At 36.5% G+C, this 26017-nt stretch overlaps 1 protein-coding gene across 2 annotated transcripts in view; it reads left to right on the top strand.

Annotated features, from left to right (window-relative positions):
* The window catches only part of NUP155 (nucleoporin 155), a gene marked incomplete at both ends in the record, with an annotated part of 51748 nt that extends 26205 nt beyond the window's left edge, over positions 1-25543 (top strand). The window contains 15 exons of one of the 2 annotated variants that reach the window (XM_084233526.1): positions 2679-2776; positions 5029-5159; positions 7750-7941; positions 8593-8731; positions 12239-12374; positions 13038-13191; positions 13385-13489; positions 14306-14460; positions 15485-15614; positions 16517-16630; positions 17703-17823; positions 18577-18687; positions 20845-20981; positions 23461-23567; positions 25405-25543. In XM_084233526.1, the coding sequence (XP_084089652.1) occupies positions 2679-2776; positions 5029-5159; positions 7750-7941; positions 8593-8731; positions 12239-12374; positions 13038-13191; positions 13385-13489; positions 14306-14460; positions 15485-15614; positions 16517-16630; positions 17703-17823; positions 18577-18687; positions 20845-20981; positions 23461-23567; positions 25405-25543 (1969 nt within the window). The remainder of the gene's footprint in view (positions 1-2678; positions 2777-5028; positions 5160-7749; positions 7942-8592; positions 8732-12238; positions 12375-13037; positions 13192-13384; positions 13490-14305; positions 14461-15484; positions 15615-16516; positions 16631-17702; positions 17824-18576; positions 18688-20844; positions 20982-23460; positions 23568-25404) is intronic. The other variant, XM_084233527.1, reaches the window with a different exon arrangement.
* Between the last annotated feature and the right edge of the window lie 474 nt (positions 25544-26017).

Raw genomic sequence — 26017 nt, 5'->3', positions numbered from 1 at the left:
AAATATACATTTAAAAGTAAAAACAGAATCTAACTAGGCATATTCTTATGAAAGTGTTTATACTCATTACTACTTTAGAAGTTTTATATGATTTTTCTTCCTCTAGTAGTTAGTTTTGAATTTTGAAAACTATATATCAGTATTAATAATGGATAGAATCTATTCTTTTATTTACCTCTTTTCCCTGCTTCCATCTCCATCCTTCCTAGAAATTATCTAGAATTGTAGTTGAAAGGTATTTTTATATTGTTTTTCTTTTCTAACATGTTCTGTTAAAAATTATGAGTTTATTGAATTTCACGTTACAACTGCAGTTATCTATTAATTTTATAATGTGCTTTTACTAATATCTTGTTAGTGCTTTTAAACTCTTTTCAATGAGTTCCTTGGAATTTTCAAATATGTAACTGTATTTGCAGATAGCTATATTTACAGATAGCTTTACCTTTTCCTTTTCCAATGCTAGTTTTCTTCCTCATTAAAGAAGTTGCCTAGACAGATGTAGCTTATCATGCTAAGAATCATCCATTCCTATCTTAGTATTTTTATGTGAATGTTGTAGTTTGTCAAATGTCTTCTGCATTTTATAGTCCTGTCTTTACTTTTATTCACAGAATTGTATGAATAGATTTCCTAATTTCAGCCAACCCGTGAATGCCTGCAGTATTAGTTTTACTGAATATGGAGACACTTTTCATAGCCTTTTGAGATATAATTTATATGCCATAGAATTTTAAATGTTTGGTTCCATCACTTTTGATAAATATATAGAATTATGCAACCATCCACACAATCCATTTCTAGGACATTGCCTTCATCCTGAAGACATCCCTCTTGTTCATTTGCAATCACCCCATTTCTGCTCCTCAACCCCAAACAATTATTAATCTGTTCTAACTCTAAAGATTTATCTGTTCTTGATATTTCATATAAATAGGATCATACAGTGTGTGGCCTTTAAGAGTCTAGCTTTTTGTTTAGTGTATTTTAAGGTTCATGTTAGAGGTTTATATTGTCACATGTATCAGTATTTCAGTCCTTTCTAAATAGCCTAATGGATTAGTAAGAAATTTTAAGGCATAGTGCCTTAATCTCCGATCTTCATTTGTTCCAAGAGAAAAAGTGCATTCCCTTTGAGTCCCTTTCCTCTGTAGATGGCTGATTTGAAAATTTGTGTGCTTTTTTTCTTTATTACACCATAATGTCTTTAGGTTTGTTGTCTTTCAGAGTGTTAAGAGGTAAATGTTCTTAATAAGCACTTAGAACTAAAGACTTAAAGCTTTGGTAAATTTTGTTCCATTATTTATTGTACTATTTCATTTTTCCCATTCTCTTTGAGACTCTCATTGACTTCTGGATTTACCTTCTGTTTTTTTCTCTTTCATAATTTTTTTCCTTCTTTTTATCCTTTTTTTTTAAATAATAGATTTTATTTTTATATTCCCCATACAATTGCAACCCCCCCATTTTGACCCCAATCCCTCCCCTCCCACCCCCCACCCCCAAAAAAGTGTCTCTGGTTCATAGTTTTTTGTTGATTTTGATTTTCACTTTCTTATAGTTATTTATTTTCCTGGTCCCTTATTTAAGTTTTCTAGATTCCTGCTATGAGTGAGACCATCCGGTATTTTTCTTTTTCTTTTTGGCTTATTTCGCTGAGCATGATCCCTTCCAGCGCCATCCATGTTGCTGCAAATTGCATGTGTTTATCTTTTTTGAATGCTGAGTAATATTCCATGGTGTATATGTACCACATCTTCTTGATCCAGTCATCTATTTTTGGGCATTTGGGTTGTTTCCAAAGCTTAGCTATTGTGAACAGTGCTGCTATAAACATAGGGGTGCAGGTGCTCTTTGGAATTGATGTTTCTGTGTCCTTTGGGTAAATACCTAGGAGTGGAATTGCTGGATCATATGGAAGCTCTATGTTTAGTAGGTCCAGAAATCTCCACACAGCTCTCCATAGTGGTTGGACCAGTTTGCACATTTTATCCTTTTTGTTTTGTAGCTTGCCGTAAACCTGGTTAATGGTCTCAATCATTTAATTCAATTTAAATATCTTTTTAATTTCTCTGATAAATTTTTTTCCTGCCATTATATTTTTCACATTCAAATACATTTATATGAAATATTCAAAATAGCAAATTTATAGAAACAAGGTAGATTGGTGGTTGCTTATTTAGAGATGAGAATAAAGAGAGAAATAGAGATAGATTGCTAATGGGTTATGGGTGAAAATATATTTTTTGAAGATTTATTTATTTTTGCACACAAGAACTGGGATGTAGGCCAGAGGTGAGGGGGGTGAGAGGATTCAGCAGTGAGAGTGGGGAGCAGAACAGGCGGATCCACTGAAATACACTGCTGAGGGGAGCAGTGGGTGAGAAAGGGAGAGGTCTGCTGTACCCTCTGGGTTAGCTCCCTGGCTGGGGATTGAACTCATGCTGCAGTGGCTGGTGATAGCTTGATGGTGCTGTACTGTTAACTCCTGCATCACCAATGAGGCCCCTGGGTGAAAATATTCTTAAGTTACATTGCGGTGGTATTCGCACAATACTATGAATATATTTTTTAAATTAAATTGTTTACTTTTTGATGGTTGGACTGTGTGGTGTATGAATTATATCTCAATGAAACTGTTTAAAACTTAAATACACATTCTAGACTTCCTTTTTCAGTACTACTGCTAAAGTGCAGCAGAGGCTGATAGGATTCATGCGTCCGGAAAATGGAAATACCCAACAGATGCAACAGGAGCTGCAGAGGAAGTTCCATGGTAAATTATTGCTTCTGCTTACTTATATGCTTATAACCACCATTAAAGCATTTTATCAATGGAGCAGAAAACAGTATACCTCTCTTGCTAAGACCTCATTTATGATAACATATTTTTTATTAAAAATCATTGTCATTGGGAAAAAGTAGGACCATATAGATATTGTATCTCATAACTTTCAGCCCATTAATTTTTCTTTGTTTTTCCACGTTTTTCCACTAGAAAACATGATACCTATTGTTTTAATGATAGTAAAACTTATTTAAAAATAATGACTTATTTTTCTTTATGGTAGTAAAATAGCCATATCATAAAATTGGTCATTTTAATTATCTTAGAGTATATAGTTAGTGACATTTATTACATTCACATTACTGAACATATATCACTACCATAATTTTTCAGAACTTTTTTCATTTTCCCAAACTGGAACTTTGTACCCATTAAGCATTAACTCCCCCAGATTCCCTTGTCCTTGTTTCCTGACCATCACTATTTGATTTGATCTGAATTTAAGTAGATCCATAGAGTATTTCCATTTATGTCTGAAAAATTTCATTTAACAGTATTTTCAAAGTTTATGCATTTGCAGCATGTATCAGAATTTCTTTTCTTTTCATTATATATATAAACCTCATTTTGTTTATCTGTTGATGGATACTTGGGTTGCTTCCATCCCATTTTGTAAATATTACAAAGAATCCTGCTATCAATAGGGTATGCAAATTTCCGTCCCTATTTTCAGTTATTTTGTTCAATACTAAGAAGTGGAATTGTTGGATCACATAAAATTCTATTTTTAATTTTTTTGAGAAACTGTCATACTTTTTTCCATGGTAGTTGCCAATTTCTCCATAACATCACCAGGTTTGTTGTTTTAATAGTATCTAATGGGTGTGAAGTGATACCTTATTGTGGTTTTGATTTACATTTTCCTACTACTAGTGACACCTTTTTTTAGAGCTAAAATTTTTAAACAAAATTTCTCTTTTGATTTGTATCTATATAGGAGTAATTAAGAAAGCTAGAGAACTGAAAATTTTTTATAATCATCAATTACTCTAGATAGAAATAGGAAGAATAATTATCGCTTAAATTTTGCCTGTGATTTCTTTTTTTTTTTTTTTTTTTTTTTTAGTTCTTTCATCTCTTGTTTCTGTTCACTCTTCTAAAATTCTTTTTCCAGTAAAAACTGCATGACATTTTGGTCAATGACAAATGACATATGCAGTGGTGGTCCCTCTGTATAACTTAGGTGTATGGCAGACTTTACCATCTAAGTTCTTGTAAATATGCTTTATAATATTTGCATAACAAACTCAGCAAACTGCATTTTTAGAATGCATTCTTATCATTAAGTGACAACACATGGTTGTACTTCTAGTATTTCCATTAGGCTTTAAGTCTGACAATACCAACTGGTAAGGATTATATAGATAGAAACAGTCAAGTTGCTGGCATTATATAGACTTTGGAGAGCAGCTTTATCATCTGTAGTAAGAAGGACAAATGCATATATACTCAAAACCAACAGTGTCATCTTGATGAACTTCCTAGCACAGTCTTTATCAGACTTTATTCCCCCGGTAAGATATAAATTTAACATTGTGACCCAGAAGTTTAAAAGCATACACACAAAACTGAAATAAAATTCCAGAAAATAACTCTGCCTATTTTATGCTCTAATATGTATTCATTCTGTATTTTATTCTTTTTCCCCTTTAAGGGGAAAATAAGGCTGTCATGACTTCCTGGAATTTGAGAAACTCAGTCTTAGAGAAACCTGACTATGCATTCCAGGAGATCCCTAGGATATTTTATTGCATTATTGTTGTAATATTAAAATACTGAAAACAATATAAATGTTCTTAAGATGGCAAACGGATCTCATTGTAATAAACTTACATGATGGAACACTTGATAATATAAGTAAATGTACTCACCTTATATTTATCAGTATGAATGGTCTGGGAAAATGTAATTGGGTGGGAAAAAGAATGGTGTAAATTGTTTAAAATCAGTGGTATTTTTATTGTTTATATACACACATATAAGCAATACACAGAGTAAGAGGATAAAAGCATTAATTCAACAACTCTTCATGGTTGCCTATGATGGGGAAAGGCAGGATAACAATGTGGACTTTAAATCTTAACTGTGTTTGCTTTTATGAGATAAAAATGTTGTTTTACTTGAACCACCTTAACCTATGTCATTTTATAAAAACTTCATAAGTTGTATTTTGTCATTAGAGGCCCAATTGAGTGAAAAGGTTTCACTTCAGGCTATCCAGCAGTTGGTTCGAAAATCATACCAGGCTCTGGCTTTATGGAAACTTCTTTGTGAACATCAATTTACTGTCATTGTAGGAGAACTTCAGAAGGTAGGTTTTGTCCCCTTTAGATCACACCATTACTACTATGCTTGTTTGTTTTGTTTTTTTTGTTTTTAAAGATTTACTTATTTATTTGTTTATTTATTTATACAAGAGCTGGGGTACAGGCCAGAGGTGTGGGGGTTAGAGGATTCACCAGAGACAGAGTGGGGAACAGAACAGGCAGATTGACTGAAATACACTGCTGAGGGGAGCAGTGAGCGAGTCAGGAGAGGTCTGCTGCGCCATGTGAGTAGCTCCCTGGCTGGGGATTGAACTCATGCTGCAGTGTGCGGCTAGCTTCATAGGTTGCATCTTAACTCCTTGCACTGCCAGTGAGGCCCTGGTTTGTTTTCTTTTGAGTAAACTTTAATCTTATACTTGGGTTTAAAGGGGATTATTTTAGAAAGCCTTTCAGTTATGATAAGGTTAGTGTGTTATAGGAAGAGTGCTCTAAATCTCGATATCTTGAGGGTTACTTTTTTGTTGAAACCACCACTTTTTTTAAAAAATTTTTATCTATGCATACAAGAACTGGGGTACAGGCCAGAGGTGTGGGAGGTGAGAAGATTCACCAGTGACAGAGTGGGAAACAGAAAAGGCAGACTGACCAAAGTACACTGCTGAGGGGAGCAGTGAGCGAGTCAGGAGAGGTCTGCTGCGCCCTGTGGGTAGCTCCCTGGCCGGGGATTGAACTCATGCTACAGTGGCTGCGGATAGCTTCATAGGTTAGATAGCTTCATAGGTTGCGTCTTAACTCCTGCGCCACCAGGGAGGCCTGAAACCACGACTTTTTTGCAATATATGAGAATTTTATATTCATCTGTGAATGATCTTACTTTAGCAAAAATACATTATTTAATGTGAATTGTAATCTTTATTTGGGCTATAGATTTCTTTGGGACTGAATCAAGATTTTCCCCAGCCTAAAAGTATGCATATAGACAGACACAAAATTTTTGTATGTAATTTCAAGGAATTCAACAACCTAAATTAAACATTGCTATTTTAAAGAAAGATTTTGCCATTGTGGGAAATGAATGCTATGCTCTTTTGAATCCTTTTTAAGGGAATAATAGTTTGCATTCATCTAATCATTAGGCAGGCTATTTGGAGTGGACTGTATTACATATTATATAATTTTGCTTTAATGTTCAAGAAAAATAAGGCAAGAAATAAAACAAGAAAATTAAATACTACAAATAGTCCTCATGCATACTTTACATATATTCAACATTTTCAAGATTTTACCAACATTTGCTTAATCTAGCCTTTTTTCTTTTTTTTCTTTTTATTACTGAGTTATTTTAAAGTAGATCCCAGAAATAATTTCATTTCTACTTACTGTGATATGTGCTTCTAAAAAAAAAAAAGATACTTCTTATAACATCATCATCATACTTAGCAAAACTAATAGTAATTCTCTAATTTCTAAAATAGTGAAATTTCTGTCTTGAAATTCTTTTTGTGATTGTTTTATTCAAATCATAACTAACACTTGGTTCCCTGAATTTGTTTTCTTTTAATGTATCTCAACCTAGAGCTGTTTTCCCTCATCATCATTCTTTTAGAATACCCAACATTGTAAGGTTTTCTTTACCTTCCTTGTAGTATACTTATTTCCTGTATTTTCTTAAAAAATGAAAGTTATGGGGTCTCCCTGGTGGCTCAAGGGGTTAAGCTGCAGCCATTGTGGCACAAGTTCAATCCCTGGGGAGGGAGGTGACCCACATGGCATAGCAGACCTCTCCTATCTCACCCGCTACTCCCCTCAGCAGTATATTAAAGTCAGTCTGCCTATTCTGCTCCCCACTGTCTCTGGTGAATCCTCTCTCTCAGTCTCTCTCTCTCTCCCCCCCCCCACTCATATACACACACACACACACACAAACATACACAAACACAGACATGCATCTCTGGCCTACACCCCAGCTTGTGTATGCAAAAATAAAATAAGTCTTCAAAAAATAAATAATTATAACCCAGGATTTAATGTCATTATGTGGTTATAACTAAAGTCAAACCTTTACTCCCTTATTTTAAAGTGAGAGATTTAGACTGTACATACTATGTATTTTTCATACTCCATATGATTTATTGAGTTTGCAAAAAATTGTTAATTTGTCTAATTTAGTACATTTTCACTTGAATTATAGTCTATTAGTGTTATAATTATTTCAAATTATTAAAGTGTATGGTGTGGAAATATGATATTCCTATTATTTTTTTTTTTGAAAATTTTTTTTTTTTTTTATAGAGGCATGCTTTATTTATTTGTTTGCTGGTTTGTTTGTTTGTTTTGTTTATACATGCACTGGGTACAGTCAGAAGCGCGGGAGGGTGAGAGAATTCACCAGAGCCAGAGCGGGGAGCAGAGCAGGCAGAAGGACCGAAGTACACTGCTGAGGGGAGCAGCGGGCATCAGGAGAGGTCTGCACGCCATGTGGGACCCTCCTCTGGTGGCCGGGGAGCAGCCGGGGATCGAACCGGCGCCGCAGAGGCCGCGCGCAGTTTCGCAACCCAGCGCTCAACCGCTGCGCCACCGGGGAGGCCCCCTATTATTTTTGATAGGAAAATGTGTTTTCTCTTTTACTCCTAGGAATTTCAAGAGCAGTTGAAAATCACCACCTTTAAAGATCTGGTGATCAGGGACAAAGAACTGACTGGGGCCTTAATCGCTTCTCTTATCAACTGCTATATAAGAGATAATGCTGCTGTTGATGGCATTAGTTTACACTTACAGGATATCTGCCCCCTTCTATATAGCACGGATGATGCCGTTTGTTCTAAGGTATGATGCTTTGTTACCTATTGCATTTTCTTAGAAGTGGTTTCATCATATGCTGAAAAGCATAGCACACTAGAATTGGGGTGAGGAACTATCTTTACTTAATATATGACCTGGGGTAGGACTCCTGGCCTCAGAAGCCTCATATGTAAGTGATTAAATTACATGATTTCTTAACATCCATGTATATAAGTTTTTTGTAAAGAATCTTTGACAATATTTTAGGCCACATTTGGGGAAAAAAAGCACTGGTTATATAAACCTTAGAAATTAAGAAAAATTTAAAGCTTTAAATCTGTAATGAATTAGAGTTAATTGGCAAATTTTTTATTGATCCTTTTCTACAGGTGAATATAATTTAAAAAAAAATCAGTGTCATATGGACTACCTGCTGACCCATAATGTATTGACTAGGCAAGAGATTTACAAGTCAAAAGCTATCTTGCTTAACGTATTTGTGAGAGGATTAAGAGTAGCTAGGATTTTTTGGTCAAAAAGCTTTTCTGCCTAAAATTAAGAAGTAAGTTTATAGAGTTGTCTTTTTTTATGATAATAAACCAGATATAAATTTAGATACAGACTAAAACGTGCATTGACAGCATCATCTATGTGCTTCCTTTTATGTCTTAATTTGTTGTTATTCTCTATTTCTAGGCAAATGAGCTTCTTCAGCGTTCCCGACAAGTTCAAAATAAGATTGAAAAGGAAATAATGTTAAGGGAATCATTAAAGGAATATCAAAAAATCAGTAATCAAGTGGACCTTTCCAATGTTTGTGCTCAATATAGACAAGGTGAGAACAGATTATTCTTCACAATTTCTTAACACAGGGAAAAGAGGACTGTGTGAATAAAACAATGTTAATAATGAAAATCTCTTCCATGAGGTAAATCTTAGCTGCGGTGGCCTAAATGATATGACACAGGAAATTAATTCTCGGGGGGGGGTGGTGTGATTGTGGTAACATTGGTTTGCAACGTTGTTTGTGTTTTAGAAGTATAGGTTCTTCCCCTGCGGGTTTTGTTAACACACTGCATGTACTACCAAAATACCCAAAGTCGGCTGACATAGTCTCTTGTGCTCCCCCCTCACTTTACTCTCACCGGTCCTTTTTCTCCTCCCCTTTTGGTAGACTCAGTTCTACCATCAGCTTTCTAGGGTTTCTATTAGTTTGGCTTTGTATAACCTATACTTCTGTTTCTCTAAAGTCTACATATTGCAGTATTTTTCTTTTTTCCTAACATCACTTAGTAAAATACCCTCCAGCACCATCCATGTTGCTGTGTTTATCTTTTTTAATAGCTGAGTAGTATTTCATTATGTGTATGTGTATATAAAACACATCTTCCTGGGCCTCCCTGGTGGTGCAGCGGTTGAGCGCTGGGTTGCGAAGCTGCCTGCAGCCTCTGTAGCGCCGGTTCGATCCCCGGCTGCTCCCCGGCCACCGGAGGAGGGTCCCACATGGCGCGCAGACCTCTCCTGCCGCCCGCTGCTCCCCTCAGCAGTGTACTTCGGTCCTTCTGCCTGCTCTGCTCCCCGCTCTGGCTTTGGTGAATTCTCTCACCCTCCCGCGCTTCTGACTGTACCCAGTGCTTGTATGTATGTATGTATGTATGTATAAATAAATAAATAAATAAATAAATAAATAAATAAATAAATAAATCTTTAAAAAAAAAAAAAAACCAAACACATCTTCCTGATCTGCTCATCTATATTTGGGCACTAACGTTTCTGTAGACTGGTTATTATAAATTGTGTTGCAGTTAACATAGAAGTACCTTTTTCCCTTCAAATGAGTGTTTTTGTACTCTTTAGATAGATACCTAGCAGTGGAAGAGCAGGTTATATGGAAGATCCATTTTTAATCTTTTTGAGAAACTTACATGATGATTTCCTTGGGGGCTGGACCAGTCCACATTCCCACCAAGGGAATGTGTAAGAGGGTTCTTTTTTCCTCCATATCCTCACCAACATCTGTTGTTTCTGGTCTTTTTGAAATGGATTGTTCTCTCAGTTGTGAAGTGGTCTCTCACTGTGGTTTTGATTTGCATTTTCCAGACAATAAGTGATGATGAGCATTTTTTCATGTGCCTGTGCCATTGGTATGTGTTCTTTGGAGAAGAAGAATCTAGCTCTTAAGCCCATTTTTTGATCTGATTATTTGTTTTCTATTTGTTGAGTTGTATGAGTTCTTTGTAAATCTTGGATATCAGTCCTTTGTCAGATGTTTGATATACACACATTCAGTAGGGTATCTTTTTGTTTTAGTGACAGTTTCTATCACTGTGCAGGAACATTTTAGTTTGATATAGTCCCGATTATTTATATTCTCCTGTTTCCCATGCATTGTAGATAAATCCACAAGAACATCTCTGAATACTGTTGTAAAGTATGTTGCCTCTGCTTTCTTCTATGTATTTTATGGTTTCAGGTATCAGATCCAAGTCTTTTGTCCTTTTTCAATTGATTTTTGTGTATCATGTGAGATAATCTAGTTTCATTCTTTTGCATATGACCATCAAGTTTCCCAACAACATTTATGTATATTCTTGGCTCCTTTGTTGTCGATTAGCTGTCCATGTAGGTATGGATTTATTTCTGGGTTCGCAATATTATCTCATTGGTCGCTGTGTCTGTTTTTGTTCCAGTACCATACTCTTCATTAATATAGTTTTGTACCTTCTGAAATCTGAAAGAGTGATGCCTCCACTGGTCCTTTTTTTTTTTTTTTGCCAGTATTGCTTTGGCTAGTCAAGGTTTTCTGTGGTTCTACATGAATTGCAGTAATGTTTGTTCTATTTTTTTTTGGCAAATGCTATTTGAACTTTGATAGGAATTGCACTAATTCTGCATATCTCTTTGGGTAGTATAGTCATTTTGAAAATGTTAATTCTTGAGTCTATGAGCAAGGAATAACTATTTCTTTCTGTCTCCTATTTATTTTAACGGTGTCTTATAGTTTTCTTCGTATAGATCTTTCACCTCCTCTGTTAAGTTCACACGGCCTTACTATATCTACTTGATCCTGAATCCATAGCTGTACTAGAGAAACTGGGTGGAATAAGCTGTACCTTTCTGAGCTCTGTTTTCCTTGCTGGGAGCCCCATCTGAAACCACCACGACCCCCACCTTCACTTACCCCACCCCCGAGCACTCACATTCTGTATCTTCTTCAGCAAGATCCATAACACTCAGCTTGGCTTCCCCGGGCTGCCATGTAAACTGTGATTTCCACCCTGGCAGCCTCCACTACCTCTTTTTGTTCCCTTGAGTTGAAATTCTGCATCTCTTCTATTGTTCTCAGTCCCTAGCAATCATGAGGTACTGAGCTTAGAGCCTTCTGGACTTCTCAAAAGTTTCTTCTCCCAAAAGCAAAGCAGGGAATTTCCTCTGAAGCCATCTTTCCCAGAAGCTTCTCTGTTCTCTGTTTTAATGACAACTGAACTGGCCTCAGCAAAAGCTACCTCTTTTTGTATCTTGAAATAAGAAACTTTTTAACATTGAAATTTCAGTGTTTGTCAAGTTAAACTACTTTTCCAAAACTCCTTCCAGATTGCATTTAGATTGCTTTCTCATTTATTTTCAGATGATTGTAGTTCTTTAAACTAATTCTTAAAATACTGATTGCCTTAAAACTTTGAATGTAATAAAAGTAATAGCTTTTAACACAGGAATTCTTTTCAATTCCAAGATTTTCTTTTTATCAACACGTAGCTGAAAACCTACCTTTTTGTTATTTTATTTTTTTTTTTTAGAGCATTTTTTGGGGGGGGGGTTAAGATTTATTTATTTATTTATACAAGCACTGGGTACAATCAGAAGCGCTGGAGGGTGAGAGAATTCACCAGAGCCAGAGCGGGGAGCAGAGCAGGCAGAAGGACCGAAGTACACTGCTGAGGGGAGCAGCGGGCGGCAGGAGAGGTCTGCGCGCCATGTGGGACCCTCCTCCGGTGGCCGGGGAGCAGCCGGGGATCGAACCGACACTGCAGAGGCTGCGGGCATCTTTGCAACCCAGCGCTCAACTGCTGCGCCACCGGGGAGGCCCCTTTTTTGTTATTTTAAATATGAAAATGTTTTTCCAACAAAGAAGGTATATTTAATATCTATCCTTCTGGTATATTAGGACCTTGTTCTTTGATAAACTGATGAGAAATATTCTGTAGACTATTATACCCTGGGTGACTATTAGTATACAGTGGTAACATACAATAACCTTGATTGGTATTTTTATAAGCCACCTAAGGAAAAATGTTTCCACTCAATAATAAACTTTATCCTTGTCTATTTTCTTTCTCGCTAGTACGTTTCTATGAGGGTGTGGTAGAGCTTTCACTTACTGCTGCAGAGAAGAAAGATCCTCAGGGTCTTGGACTTCATTTCTATAAACATGGAGAACCAGAAGAAGACATTGTGGGACTTCAAGCTTTTCAAGAAAGGCAGGTTTTACTACCTTACCTACCTTATCAGACTGAACTTTTGGATTTTTTTGTGTGTAAAGTCTGATAGTATTAGGAAAGTAATCTTTCTAGTACAGCCTTGTAAAATTAATTACACTTTCACTTACAAATATCTTATTTTATCAAATGTAATTCTTAGTCCTAAGGATAAAATTTTAGTCTCATGAAAATTCTTCAGGATTATGTTTCAAACTTGCCTCTGTGGTTTTACTGAAACTTTATTAATGTCAAATTTAAATGCAATGACTTCTTTGGAAACAAAACTGACTTCTTCCCCCACCTCTGGTTCTGGGTGAAGATTAATATTGTATTTCAAAGCATGATTTTTAAATGGTTACAACTTAGTACAGATTTACAGTAAAAAAATTATGTCTGTAAAGGAACCATGTGACCTAAGGCATATTTTTTGTTCATACACCTGTTTTTATGACTTTTCCCTGTTCCAGTACCATACTCTTCATTAATATAGTTTAATGGTCTCAATATAGTTAATATAGTTCAATGGTCTCAATCCTATTGAAAAAATACATGATTTATGATTTTAAAAATGTGTATGCTCCAAAATTATATTTGTGTACTTGAATTAGATAAATCAATTTCCAGTAATACAATTTAATTGTTCCTTTTCCAAATTCCTTCCAGATTAAATAGTTACAAGTGCATTACAGACACACTTCAAGAACTTGTAAATCAAAGTAAGGCCGCTCCTCAGTCTCCCAGTGTACCCAAAAAACCTGGGCCTCCAGTATTGTCATCTGATCCCAATATGCTGAGTAATGAAGAAGCTGGACATCATGTAAGGGATATAGCATTTTCCACTATGAAAATACATTGTCTGCAAGTTCTGTGTGGTAGTCAATATAGTCATCTTGGGACAGATTTGATATTGAAGGAGTCGTAATATGTTATGAAGAGTTTGTAAGGCTAAGGGTTGTGATGTTAAACAACCAAACCTTGAACTATATTTTTGCCTGTTTTCTTTATTTCAGTTTGAACAAATGCTTAAATTATCTCAACGATCCAAAGATGAGCTCTTTAGTATTGCCCTTTATAATTGGCTAATACAAGCTGACCTTGCAGATAAACTGCTGCAGGTAAAAAATGTTTTTTTTATTTTAAACTTCACTATTGTTAATATTATATTTTTAAGTAGCACAACTTAGTTAAGCAAATATATAATAAATAGGAAATACACTTTCTCATACTTTACCTACCATTGTTAATGTAAAACAACTAATGTAGTATCTTTTTCCTATTGGACAAAGTAAGTTATTCTTGTTACTTAAAAGCTGGTTGGGATTGTGGGGTGGAAATCATTAGATTATGAATTTTTGGAGACCTGCATTTTGTCTTAGTCCTGCCATTAAGTCACTGTGTGATTTCACATTGAGAGGCTGTTGATGCAAAACTTCTTTAGGGTACAAAAGAAATGTCATTGGGACTAGAGGTAGTAAGCAGGGGAGTGAGTAGAAGAAGATGGTATTGGAGGAATAGCTAAAGATATGATAGGAGAGTTTAGGAAAGTATGTGACTTAATCTGATTTTTGTTTTTAAGAGGTCATTCTAGTTGCTGAATTGAAGACCCTAAGTCTCAGTATTTTTCACTCTATAAAATGAATACATGGAATCTGATAATGCAAGGATGCCTTTAAATTCAGAGTCTATGAACCAACAGCTGTGTTCTCAAAGTATTAATTTGATTGTACTATTATTTTTACCAGCCTGATGCAACTATTATAATTAACTGTGGTACAACAAAATTCATTTATAATTAAATAATGTCTGTATTAATCTATTCTTGGATTATGATTTTGCTTAAGATCCATAAAACAAATTACAGCTGTACTTTTTAGTATATGAAGTACAGTAGGTGGTCAGATAATGTTTCTGAGTTACTGTACAATTTCCAGATTGCTTCTCCATTTCTGGAGCCACATCTAGTTCGAATGGCCAAAGTTGATCAAAACAAAGTTCGTTATATGGATTTACTCTGGAGGTATTATGAGAAGAACAGAAGTTTTAGCAATGCTGCTCGTGTCCTGTCCAAACTGGCTGACATGCATAGGTATGACGTAATGCTGTTACTGTGAAAAATTGATAACTGAGCTATATCTAGTTACATCCAGATTTCAGAAGTTAAATAAAATCTTTGAGATTATACATATGTAGAATTATTTTGCTTTTCATGTAGAGGGACTAAAAGAATACCTAAGACCCTCTCTAATTCAAACTGTCTTCCAAGATCTTTTCTTTATGTTCTTTACTATTAACAATTAATTACTACTCTCAATTGAAAGACCAAAAATTACTTCTCAAAAGTTTTATAATTAAAAATTTTACTAATGCCAGATTTATTTACTCTTCTCATTGGTTTAAATTACTAAAAAGATCTTAGAGCATGTATATTAAGAATTATTAAGATTCTGTTAATGCACTGAAATTCCTGATTAGATTGTCACATCAAAAGAAATTTTAATAAGATCTTGGACAGATCATTAAATTGACCAAATGACTTTTCATTTGGAATTTTCTTACCAAAATAATTCATGTGCAGCTTTTAAAACCCAGAGATCCATTAAGTTATAAAGAAGAGGCTGTTGATGCAAAACTTCTTTAGGGTACAAAAGAAATGTCATTGGGACTAGAGGTAGTAAGCAGGGGAGTGAGTAGAAGAAGATGGTATTGGAGGAATAGCTAAAGATATGATAGGAGAGTTTAGGAAAGTATGTGACTTAATCTGATTTTTGTTTTTAAGAGGTCATTCTAGTTGCTGAATTGAAGATAAAATATAAGATTGGCCATATTAAAGTAGAGAAATGAAAAATAGGAGTAATAAAGAATATTTAATTTTAGAAGAATAAGTTTTAAAATAGGAAGTTACTTTTTGGACATAAACATAAGTATTTCTTTGTTGCTTTAAATTGTGAATCTCTTTTTTTATTAGAAATCAATTCCCTAACAATTTTTTCAAGTTTCAAATAGATTTTTGTTTTGATTTAATATAAAATAGTGCATTATAATTGCAATATTTTTATCTTGGGCCATTAAGAATTCATATAAATAAAAGTAAGGGTTTTTTTCCCATCTAGCACAGAAATTTCACTTCAGCAGCGACTAGAATACATTGCTCGAGCCATTCTTAGTGCCAAAAGTTCTACTGCCATTTCATCAATAGCTGCAGATGGTGAATTTCTTCATGAGTTAGAAGAGAAGATGGAAGTAAGTGCTAAAGATACTTAACATTGTTCACACTGAGTAATGGCCACATTTTATTTCACTTTCCTCTCTTCCCATGGTAAATAATAGGCCGATAGCAGCCAGTATATTTACCTCGAGTCTCTTCTGCTTATATTTATTTTCATATTTAGATTTAAATCTTCTGAAAGATTTCAAAGATGTAACACTTGGGTCATAGGATATTGTGGTAATTGAAAAAAACTTTTATGGCATTTCCAAAAGTTTTTCCCAAATGTTTCAACACCAAGCAGATTACATCACATTCACTATTATTCTTGAAGTTAATGAGCAGATGTATGAAGCAGAGTAGCTAAACTGCCTAAACTAAGAGACCCAAAAATGTGTAATAGTTCAAATACAAAAACTTATTCCTAAAATCACAGAAATCCAGAGTGGGAGTTCCTGATTGGCTGGTGACTTTTTTCAACACTTGTGTGATTTCACAAGAGTTCTGTTTTCTAGCTCTACCATTCCCTACAGCCTCATCTTTTACTTTGATCAAAGGGAGGAAGAGAAAAAAGAACATGCATCTAAGAAGTACATTCAGTCTTAAAAACCTTAAACCTGAAGTGACATACTTTATTTTCACTCACATTCTTTTGAATATAACTTAGTCTTATGGCCATACCTCCCTGCAAAAGAGCTTGAGAAGTATAGTCTAGCCACTTGTCTGGCTATCATTACATGGGAGAATATGTCTGGGAGCAGCAAAGCCTCTCTATCCCAGTATACTTTCTCTGAAATATTTGTTTGATAAAAAGTTGCTAGTCTATTATAAGCAAAGTTTTATTTGTACATCATTTCCTTTTAACTTAAGGTAATTTCAAGTACCTGTTAGTTTTTCATAAAGAACTTAAGGGATCCTTTTTTTCTGTCTAAACTAGGTTGCTAGGATCCAACTTCAGATCCAAGAGACACTACAAAGGCAGTATTCCCATCATTCTTCTGTGCAGGATGCAGTTTCTCAGCTGGACTCTGAGCTAATGGACATAACTAAGGTAATAAAAAAAGGTGAAATTCCTGTAGCAGTCACCTAATATCTTGTTTCTTTTATTTTTTTCCTTCTTTCTTTTATTTTTTTTTTAAATATTTATTTATTTATTTATACAAGCACTGGGTACAGTCAGAAGCGTGGGAGGGTGAGAGGATTCAGCAGAGCCAGAGCAGGGAACAGAACAGGCAGACTGATTAAATAACACTGCTGAGGGGAGCAGGGTCATGGCAGGAGAGGTCTGTCACACCATGTGGGACCTTTGCTGGCGGCCGGGGATCAAACAGGCACTGCAGAGACTGTGGGCAGCTTCGCAGCCCAGTGCTCAACCGCTGCGCCACCAGGAGAGGCCCAGATTCCTTGTTTCTTTGGCATTTTACTTTTGTTTCACAAGAAGGATTAACCTCCGTAAAATAAGCCATCCTTGGCAGCATGTCCTGGGCTGACATGTCACTGCTATGATCTGATCCTTAGAAAGAGCTAAGTTCTTCTTTCTGACCAGAACTGTCAAGAGCCTATCAACCTTTCACAGCACTTTTAAAAAACTCATTGTGAGGGCCTCCCCTGGTGGCGCAGCGGTTGAGCACTGGGCTGCAAGGCTGCCCACAGCCTCTGCAGCGCCGGTTCGTTCCCCTGCCTCTGGCTAGGGCTCCACAAAAAAAAAAAAAAAAAAAAAAACCCTCATTGTGAGCTTGCTTCTAAGAAAGTACTTTATTTAATTCTCCAAACCTCTGCCACTATGTACCCTTCTGGGTAATTCTTCATTTTCAATTATTCTTGGGCATGATTCCTAGTACCGTGAGATTTGTCAGTATACCCATGATTCTTCAAACCCTAGTGTAGGTAACACTAGTTATAAAAGAAATGTCATTGCAGCATCTCTCAGCCAAGATGGGGAAAGGCAAACATACTGAAATCCTTTGAAAGTATTTACTGAGCATTCACCATTTTTAATCTGGAATTAGGACCAGCTACACACCATGTTTCTACATATTTTAGGAACTTTAGATAAGAGTACTTCACTATTAATTTCTGAAAGCTGATGTCTCGTTGTATAATGTTAACATTGTCTCCCACAGCTTTATGGGGAATTTGCTGACCCATTTAAACTTGCAGAGTGTAAACTTGCAATAATTCACTGTGCTGGTTATTCAGACCCTATCTTGGTACAGACACTGTGGCAAGATATCATAGAGAAAGGTAAGTAGTTCACTTATAGATATATAGTGTACATTATTTAATGACTTGGTAGTGATTCCTATCCCTAGACCTCATAAGACCTATATATATACCGTAATAGAGGACAAGTGGATAGTGCCTAGATATGGTAGAGGGTGGTCCTCTAGCAAATGATCCCAGTGAATATTGGAGATGACTCTGAGAGAAAAGGATGTGTCAATTTTGGGGTTTGTGTTTCTTAATAATCTGGAGACAGGTTATTTCCCCAGAATTTCATTGCTAGTGCCTTGGTAAGGTGGGAATATAATCAGACACTAACAGAAACACACAGAATCTGTTCATTATCTTTTTTTTTTTTTTTTAATAAGATTTATTTATTTATTTATAGAAGCACTGCGTATAGTCAGAAGCACGGGAGGGTGAGAGAATTCACCAGAGCGGGGAACAGAACAGGCAGACTGACAAAGTACAGTGCTGAGGGGAGCAGCGGGTGCGTCAGGAGAGGTCTGCGCGCCATGTGGGACCCTCGCCGGTGGCCGGGGATCAAACCAGCGCTGCAGAGTGGCCGGGGATCGAACCAGCGCTGCAGAGGCTGCGGGCAGCTTCGCAGCTGCCGCGCTCAACCAATGCGCCACCTGGGGAGGCCCTGTTTATTATCTTAATGTGAATGTCAATTCCAGGGTTTTTGCACCTTGGAACAATGAAATAGCAAATTTAAATGTTCAAAGCCATTAAAACAATTTGTGTTTCTAATAACATGTCTCTTTCCTACAGAACTGAATGAAAGTGTGGCATTGAGCTCCCCAGACAGAATGCATGCTCTTAGTCTCAAGATTGTGCTCCTTGGCAAAATTTATGCTGGCACACCTCGTTTCTTTCCTTTAGGTAAGAAGTAACCTTAGATGCTGTCATGTTTGAATTTTTTTTTTTTTGCATTGACACAGACAAATAATAATCTGTAGAGTGCAATCATTTATTTTTGCTATTTATCTCAGAAATTGAATTTTATACCTCTTCAGAAAAAAGACATCCAAACCATTATAAAATTTGTTGATGAATACTTGAGTAGTAAACTTTCTTTGGGCACAGAAGACCTCTCCTGCCTAGCCTGCTGCTCCCCTCAGCAGTGTATCTCAGTAGATCTGCCTGTTCCCTTCCCCATTCTCTCAGGTGAATCCTCTCACCTCCCAGCCCCTCTGGCTTAGACCCCACTTCTTATATGCATAAATAAATAAATCTTTTTAAAAAATTAAAAAAACTTTCTTTGACTAACCTCCAAGTTTATAAATCTATTTTGGGGTAGTACTAACATTACCATAGTGGTTATTTTCTTGATAACCCTATATAAGTTTGTGAAGAGAGAGGAAAAATGGCTGGGGTTTTTTGTGATTGATTCCATAGCTCTCAATTTAATTGAGGGCCTATTTTTCTTTAAAATAGGTAGTAGTTTTATTAAAAATGAAATTTTGGAACCTCTTTCTTAACCAAATATAATGATTATCGTTATGTGATGACTAATTATTATGAGCCATTTACCATCCTGTTTTCTTCAGTTGCAAGATAATAGAATGAACATAAAAATATGTCCTGAATTAGAATATCAAGCCAGTTGTATTGAGAAATAGGAAAATTCTCACAATGTAACATTAAAGGTCTTTTTAATAAAGGTACCAACTTAATTACAGACCATCTCTGATTTAAGATCTACCCCATGGACATGGTCAGAAATAAAACCATTATAACCATACCCTTCTTACAAGTACAGTAGTAAAAACTGCATCCTTTCATTCTATGCCATTTCTCATTGATCAGAAAAATAAAGGAAAAATAAAGATTAATATAAATATATTTTTATAAGTATGTGAAAATGATACTTTTAATAGTTAATAGGTCACACATTATACACATTTTCTTTTGAGGTTATTTCTGCTTTGACTTAGGTTGGTTTTGAGGTCCATATAGTTTAGGGTAAAAGAGGCCTTTCTTTTTCTATCTGCCTCTCTAATAGCAAACAAGTTTCAGGGGACTTGAAATTGGAACAAAGTATAGAGTATAGAATTGTCTTTATGTATCCAAAGTCCTTAAATAGTAAATGCTAGAGGTCATGTAAGTTGAGTGACAGTCTTTTCATTCCTTTTCCTTCCCACGTTCCATCCCTTCACAATTTTTTAAAGATTTTTTTATTTATGCATACAAGAACTGGGGTGCAGGCCAGAGGTATGGGGAGTGGGTGAGAAGATTCAACAGAGACAGTGGGGAACAGAATAGGTGAATTAACCAAAATACACTGCTGAGGTGAGCAGTGGGCAAGTCAGGGGAGGTCTGCTGTGCCATGTGGGTCACCTCCCTGGCCGGCTGGGGATCAAACTCGTGCTGCAGTGGCTGCAGACAGCATCACAGTGCTGCATCCCAACACCTTGCACCACCAGAGAGGCCCCCACATCAACTTTCTTTACCTATAGATTTGCCTGTCCTGCTATATGTATTTTTTTTAATTTGGTTTTTAAAAGACTTCCCTCTAGAAACTAGTGTCCTTATCAATAGTTCAACATCCTGGGCCTCCCTGGTGGCACAAGGGGTTAAGCACTGCACTATGAAGCAATCCACAGTCTCTGCAGCATGAGTTCGATCCTTGGCCATCCAGAGAAAACCACATGGCGAGGCAGACGTCTCCTCTTTTGCCTGCTGCTCCCCTCAACAGTGTATTTCAGTCCATCTGCTTTTTCTGTTCCCCACTCCATCTCTGGTGGATCCTCTCACCCCCCGCATCTCTAGCCTGTACCCCAGCTCTTGTATACATAGGTAAATAAATCTAAATAAATAAATAAATAAATAAATAAACACACACAAAAAAAATCCTGAAACAAAAAATTGTAATTCTGTGAGTTGAAGGATATGTGAACTAGGGTTAATGTTATAGATACAACAAATAATATGTTAAACCATTACATTGTACACCTTAAACTTATACAATGTTATATGTGAATTGGATCTGAGTGGGGGAGTTAACAATCCTGGCTTCTGATCTTTTTCTCTCCCCAGATTTTATTGTGCAGTTCTTAGAGCAGCAAGTTTGTACTTTGAACTGGGATGTGGGTTTTGTAATACAGACAATGCATGAAATTGGGGTGCCATTACCTCGACTACTGGAAGTATATGATCACTTGTTCAAGTCACGGGTAAGGAAAATATTAAATAATCTTATTTAATTAAAGTTAGTTTTCTCTACATGTCGGAGTGAAACATATGTCACCATATGTCATGTTATTTAGTCTGAAAGAGTCCATCTAAAATTTGCTTCATTTGTTGAGTATCAAGTTACCATACTTCAGATATTTAAAACTGATAATGAGTTGTTGCTTTGTTGTAGATCATGATAAAAATCAAATATTTTCTAGTACTAATATACATAATTAAATGTTTTTCAATTGGTGGAATAGAAGAAACACATTATATTAAAATCATTACTTACTTTAAAAGAACAAAATAACAATGGATTTATTCACTGTGACCCATCGAAAATCTGTGTGTGTGTGTGTGTGTGTGTGTGTGTGTGTGTGTGTTTGGGTAAAAGAACTGGGATGTAGGCTAGAGGTGCAGGGCATGAGAGGATTCACCAAAGACAGAGTGGGGAACAACAGGTGGATCTATTGAAATATACTGCTAAGGGGACCAGCAGGTGAGAAAGAAGTCTGCGAGCCATGTGGGTTAGCTCCCTGGCCCTGGGTTGGAACTTAGGCTATAGGGTGATAGTGCTAGGACACCAGGGAAGCCCCTAAAATATCACTGTTTAAAGATCTCTCTCATGGGCCTCCCTGATGGCGCAGCGGTTGAGCGCTGGGTTGCGAAGCTGCCCGCAGTCTCTGCAGCACTGGTTCAATTCCCGGTCACCGGGTGAGGGTCCAACATGGTGTGCAGACCTCTCCTGCCGCCCTCTGCTCCCCTCAGCAGTGTATTTCGTCAGTCTGTCTGTTCTGCTCCCTGCTCTGGCTCTGGTGAATTCTCTCACCCTCCCGTGCTTCTGACTGTACCCAGTGCTTGTATAAATAAATAAATAAATCTTAAAAAAAAAAAATTCTCTCTCATCATAAGGAATTTTATCAGACTATTTTGTAATTTTTGTCCTAAGGATATAATATCCAAATAAAACTTTGTTCAACAAGATTGTGTCTTTTATAGTAGCATCATCAAAACATTCATACAGTGTTTTACAAGACATTTTATCTATCTCATTTAACCCTTGTAATGAGCCTACGATGGAAATAAGCAAGCAGTAATATACTCATCTGTTGTTATCATATGACACAGGTAGCAATGTTAAATAGCCCCTTAAGAATCACATGACAGGGCCTCCCCGGTGGCGCAGCAGTTGAGCGCTGGGTTGCAAAGCTGCCCACGGCCTCTGTGGTGCCGGTTCGATCCCCGGCTGCTCCCCGGCCACCGGAGGAGGGTCCCGCATGGCGTGCAGACCTCTCCTGCCGCCCGCTGCTCCCCTCAGCAGTGTACTTCGGTCCTTCTGCCTGCTCTGCTCCCCGCTCTGGCTCTGGTGAATTCTCTCACCCTCCCGCACTTCTGACTGTACCCAGTGCATGTATAAACAAAACAAACAAACAAATAAATAAATAAGAACATGCCTCTATTTAAAAAAAAAAAAAAAAGAATCACATGACAGTAACTTGCAAAGCCACAAACTGAATTCAGATTCTCTGACTACTAATTTAATCTCCTATTCACAATGTCAGGTTAAGTTTGCAGAGGTCCAAAATAAAAGTGATAGGGGCCTCCCTGGTGGCGCAAGGGGTTAAGACACAATCTATGAGGCTGTCCACAGCCACTGCAGCACGAGTTCGATCCCCAGCCAGGGAGGAGACCCACATGGCGTAGCAGACCTCTCCTGACTCACCCACTGCTCCCCTCAGCAGTGTATTTCAGTCAATCTGCTTGTTCTGTTCCCCACTCTGTCTCTGGTGAATCCTCTCACCCTACGCAACTCTGACCTGTACCCCAGTTCTTGCATGCATAAATAAATCTTAAAAAAAAAGAAAAGTGATTAACACCGCCCATAGGAGATATAAGTCCATAGGTGTTTTTCTTTTACCTCAACTTCTTAAAAAGGAAATTCACAAGCTTTACAAAATGGATTGATATGTTAAATATTCTTTCTAAATCAAACACAATGTTGTTTTCAATGTTTAATTGCTAAACATAACTAGATAATATAATTGGGAACCATATAGTATGTAATGTTTATTTTAATAATATAAATTTAATAGCAGTAATTTTTTTTTTAAAGATTCATTTATTTATGCATATAAGACCTGGGGTACAGGCCAGAGATGGGAGTGGTGGTGAGAGGACTCACCAGAGACAGAGTGGGGAACAGAACAGGCAGACTGACTGAAATACACTGCTGAGGGGAGCAGCAGGTGAGTCAGGAGAGGTCTGGTGCGCCATGTGGGTTGCTCCCTGGCCAGGGATGGAACTCGTGCTTCAGTGGTTGCGGACAGCTTCATAGGCTGTGTCCTAACCCCTTGTGCCACCAGGGAGGCCCAGCAGAAAATTTTGGTTTGGACTCTGATAACTGTTTTAACATAATTGGTTGAAAAAAATCAGTTGACAGAGATTGGTTTACAACTCATGCTGTTTATCTTTTTATAGGATCCATTCTGGAACAGAATTAAGAAGCCACTGCATCTTCTAGAGTGTATACATGTATTATTGGCAAGATATGTTGAGAATCCAAGCCAAGTTGTAAATTGTGAGAGGTAAGGATAAATTAGATATATTATAACAAAGGCTTTTAAATGCTTATAACTATCAAGGTAAAAAAATTGGAGAGAATAAGGAAAGATAAGGTTTTAAAGAAATATAGGAGATTGAAGCACTGGTATATGGTAGCAATAACTATTTGAATAACATCAGATAGTTAATATGAAAGGTTAGTGTTTTCTGCACTTTCTAAGTCTTATCATGTATCCTTTCTACAGCGCAAAGTATATAATTTGTGAATTACTGCTGATCTCCTACTTTGAATTCTTGAGCTAGGACCACTCAGTTATATTTTGTGATATTATTGGCCATTTCAAGGTATATTTGCTTTTTGAAAAGTAAAAGGGTATAAATCATTTAATATTAATTTAAGGAGTCATCCCTTTCTCTGCTTCTCATTGTAGTAATCTTCAAAAAGAAAATGGTAGTTATGTGGTAATCCACATAACCCCTAAATTTCCTTCCTTATTTTCACTTTTTTTTTTTAATTAATAAATTTTATTTTTATATTCCCCATACAATTGCAATCCCCCCATTCTGACCCCAATCCCTCCCCTCCCGCCCCCCACCCCCCAAAAAGTGTCTCTGGTTCATAGTTTTTGTTGATTTTGATTTTCACTTTCTTATAGTTATTCATTTTCCTGGTCCCTTATTTAAGTATTCTAGATTCCTGCTATGAGTGAGACCATGCTGTATTTTTCTTTTTCTTTTTGGCTTATTTCACTGAGCATGATCCCTTCCAGCGCCATCCATGTTGCTGCAAATTGCATGTGTTTATCTTTTTTGAATGCTGAGTAATATTCCATGGTATATATGTACCACATCTTCTTGATCCAGTCATCTATTTTTGGGCATTTGGGCTGTTTCCAAAGCTTAGCTATTGTAAATAGTGCTGCTATAAACATGGGGGTGCAGGTGTTCTTTGGAATTGATGTTTCTGTGTCCTTTGGGTAAATACCTAGGAGTGGAATTGCTGGATCCTGTGGAAGCTCTATGTTTAGTAGGTCCAGAAATCTCCACACAGCTCTCCATAGTGGTTGGACCAGTTTGCACTCCCACCAACAGTGCAGAAGAGTTCCTTTTTCTCCACAACCTCGCCAACATTTGTTGTTGCTAGTTTTTTTAATATGTGCCATTCTCACTGGTGTAAGATGGTATCTCATGGTAGTTTTGATTTGCATTTCCCTGATTGCAAGTGATGTTGAACATTTTTTCATATGCCTGTTGGCCATTCGCATTTCCTCTTCAGAGAAGTTTCTTTTTAGCTCCTCTGTCCATTTTTTGACTGGATTATTTTCTTTGTTGTTGCTGAGTCTCATCAGCTCTTTGCAGATTTTTGTGATCAGTCCTTTATCATTAGTGTTGTCTGCAAAAATTTTCTCCCAGTTGGTGGGGTTTCTCTTTGTTTTTGTTATTGTCTCTTTTGCTGTGCAGAAGCTCTTTAATTTGATGTAGTCCCAGCTGTTGATCTTTGCCTTCACTATCACTGCTTTGGGTGATGTGTCTGTAAAGATGTCTTTGATATGCAAATCACGTAGTGTTTCGCCTATATTTCCTTCTATGTATTTTATGGTTTCAGGTCTCATGTCTAGTTCTTTAATCCATTTTGAGTTGATTTTTGTATATGGTGTGAGGTAGTGGTCAAGCTTCATTCTTTTGCATGTAGCGACCCAGTTTTCCCAGCACCATTTATTGAACACCTTATTTTCACTTATTTGTCATTTAATCACACTGTGATTAATATATAATCCAGTAGAGCAGAAGTTGGAAATCCTATAGAGGGAAATGTTTCTGAATTTATATACAGTTGATCAGTTGTCTTTTTATTTACAGGAGAAGATTTACAAATCTCTGCCTGGATGCTGTTTGCGGTTATCTGGTCGAGCTCCAGTCTATGAGCTCTTCAGTGGCAGTACAAGCCATCACTGGGAATTTTAAATCTCTTCAGGCTAAATTAGAACGGCTCCATTAATTATTGCAATGTATTTGCACCCATTTTAAACTGTAAAATAAAAGCTCAGCTGAGTCCAGATATCAGGTGCTCTAAATCTAACAATTAATAGCAGTTTTAATGCAAAATGTTTTTGATAAGTGGCTAATCATATACACACAGCACATGTGCCAAATGAATTTTTTTGTTATTATGTTGTTTTTTAATAATCAGGTTTTAAAAAGAATTGAAATAAGATTATATGGTCTTAATACATGGATTAAAAAAAATTAGAAACCTTAATTTTAACTTTACTGCAGACGAAAGTTTTGAATATATTATTCAAGTTAGTCCAAGGATGTTGTTATCAAAACTTTAAATAGGTTAGCTGAGCAGGTACAAACCCTTAATACTGAATTCCCCCAGAATTCCTGAAGTAGGCAAATAAACACAGTCTTTTTTAAAAAAATCACTTGGGATTATTTAGGTTCATCGTTGAAAAGAAATTTCTTCCAA

This window comes from Talpa europaea, assembly GCF_964194135.1.
Source record: "Talpa europaea genome assembly, chromosome: 5".
NCBI lineage: Eukaryota > Metazoa > Chordata > Mammalia > Eulipotyphla > Talpidae > Talpa > Talpa europaea.
Note: the sequence above shows the minus strand (reverse complement) of the source record. Positions and strands in the feature narration are given on the sequence as shown.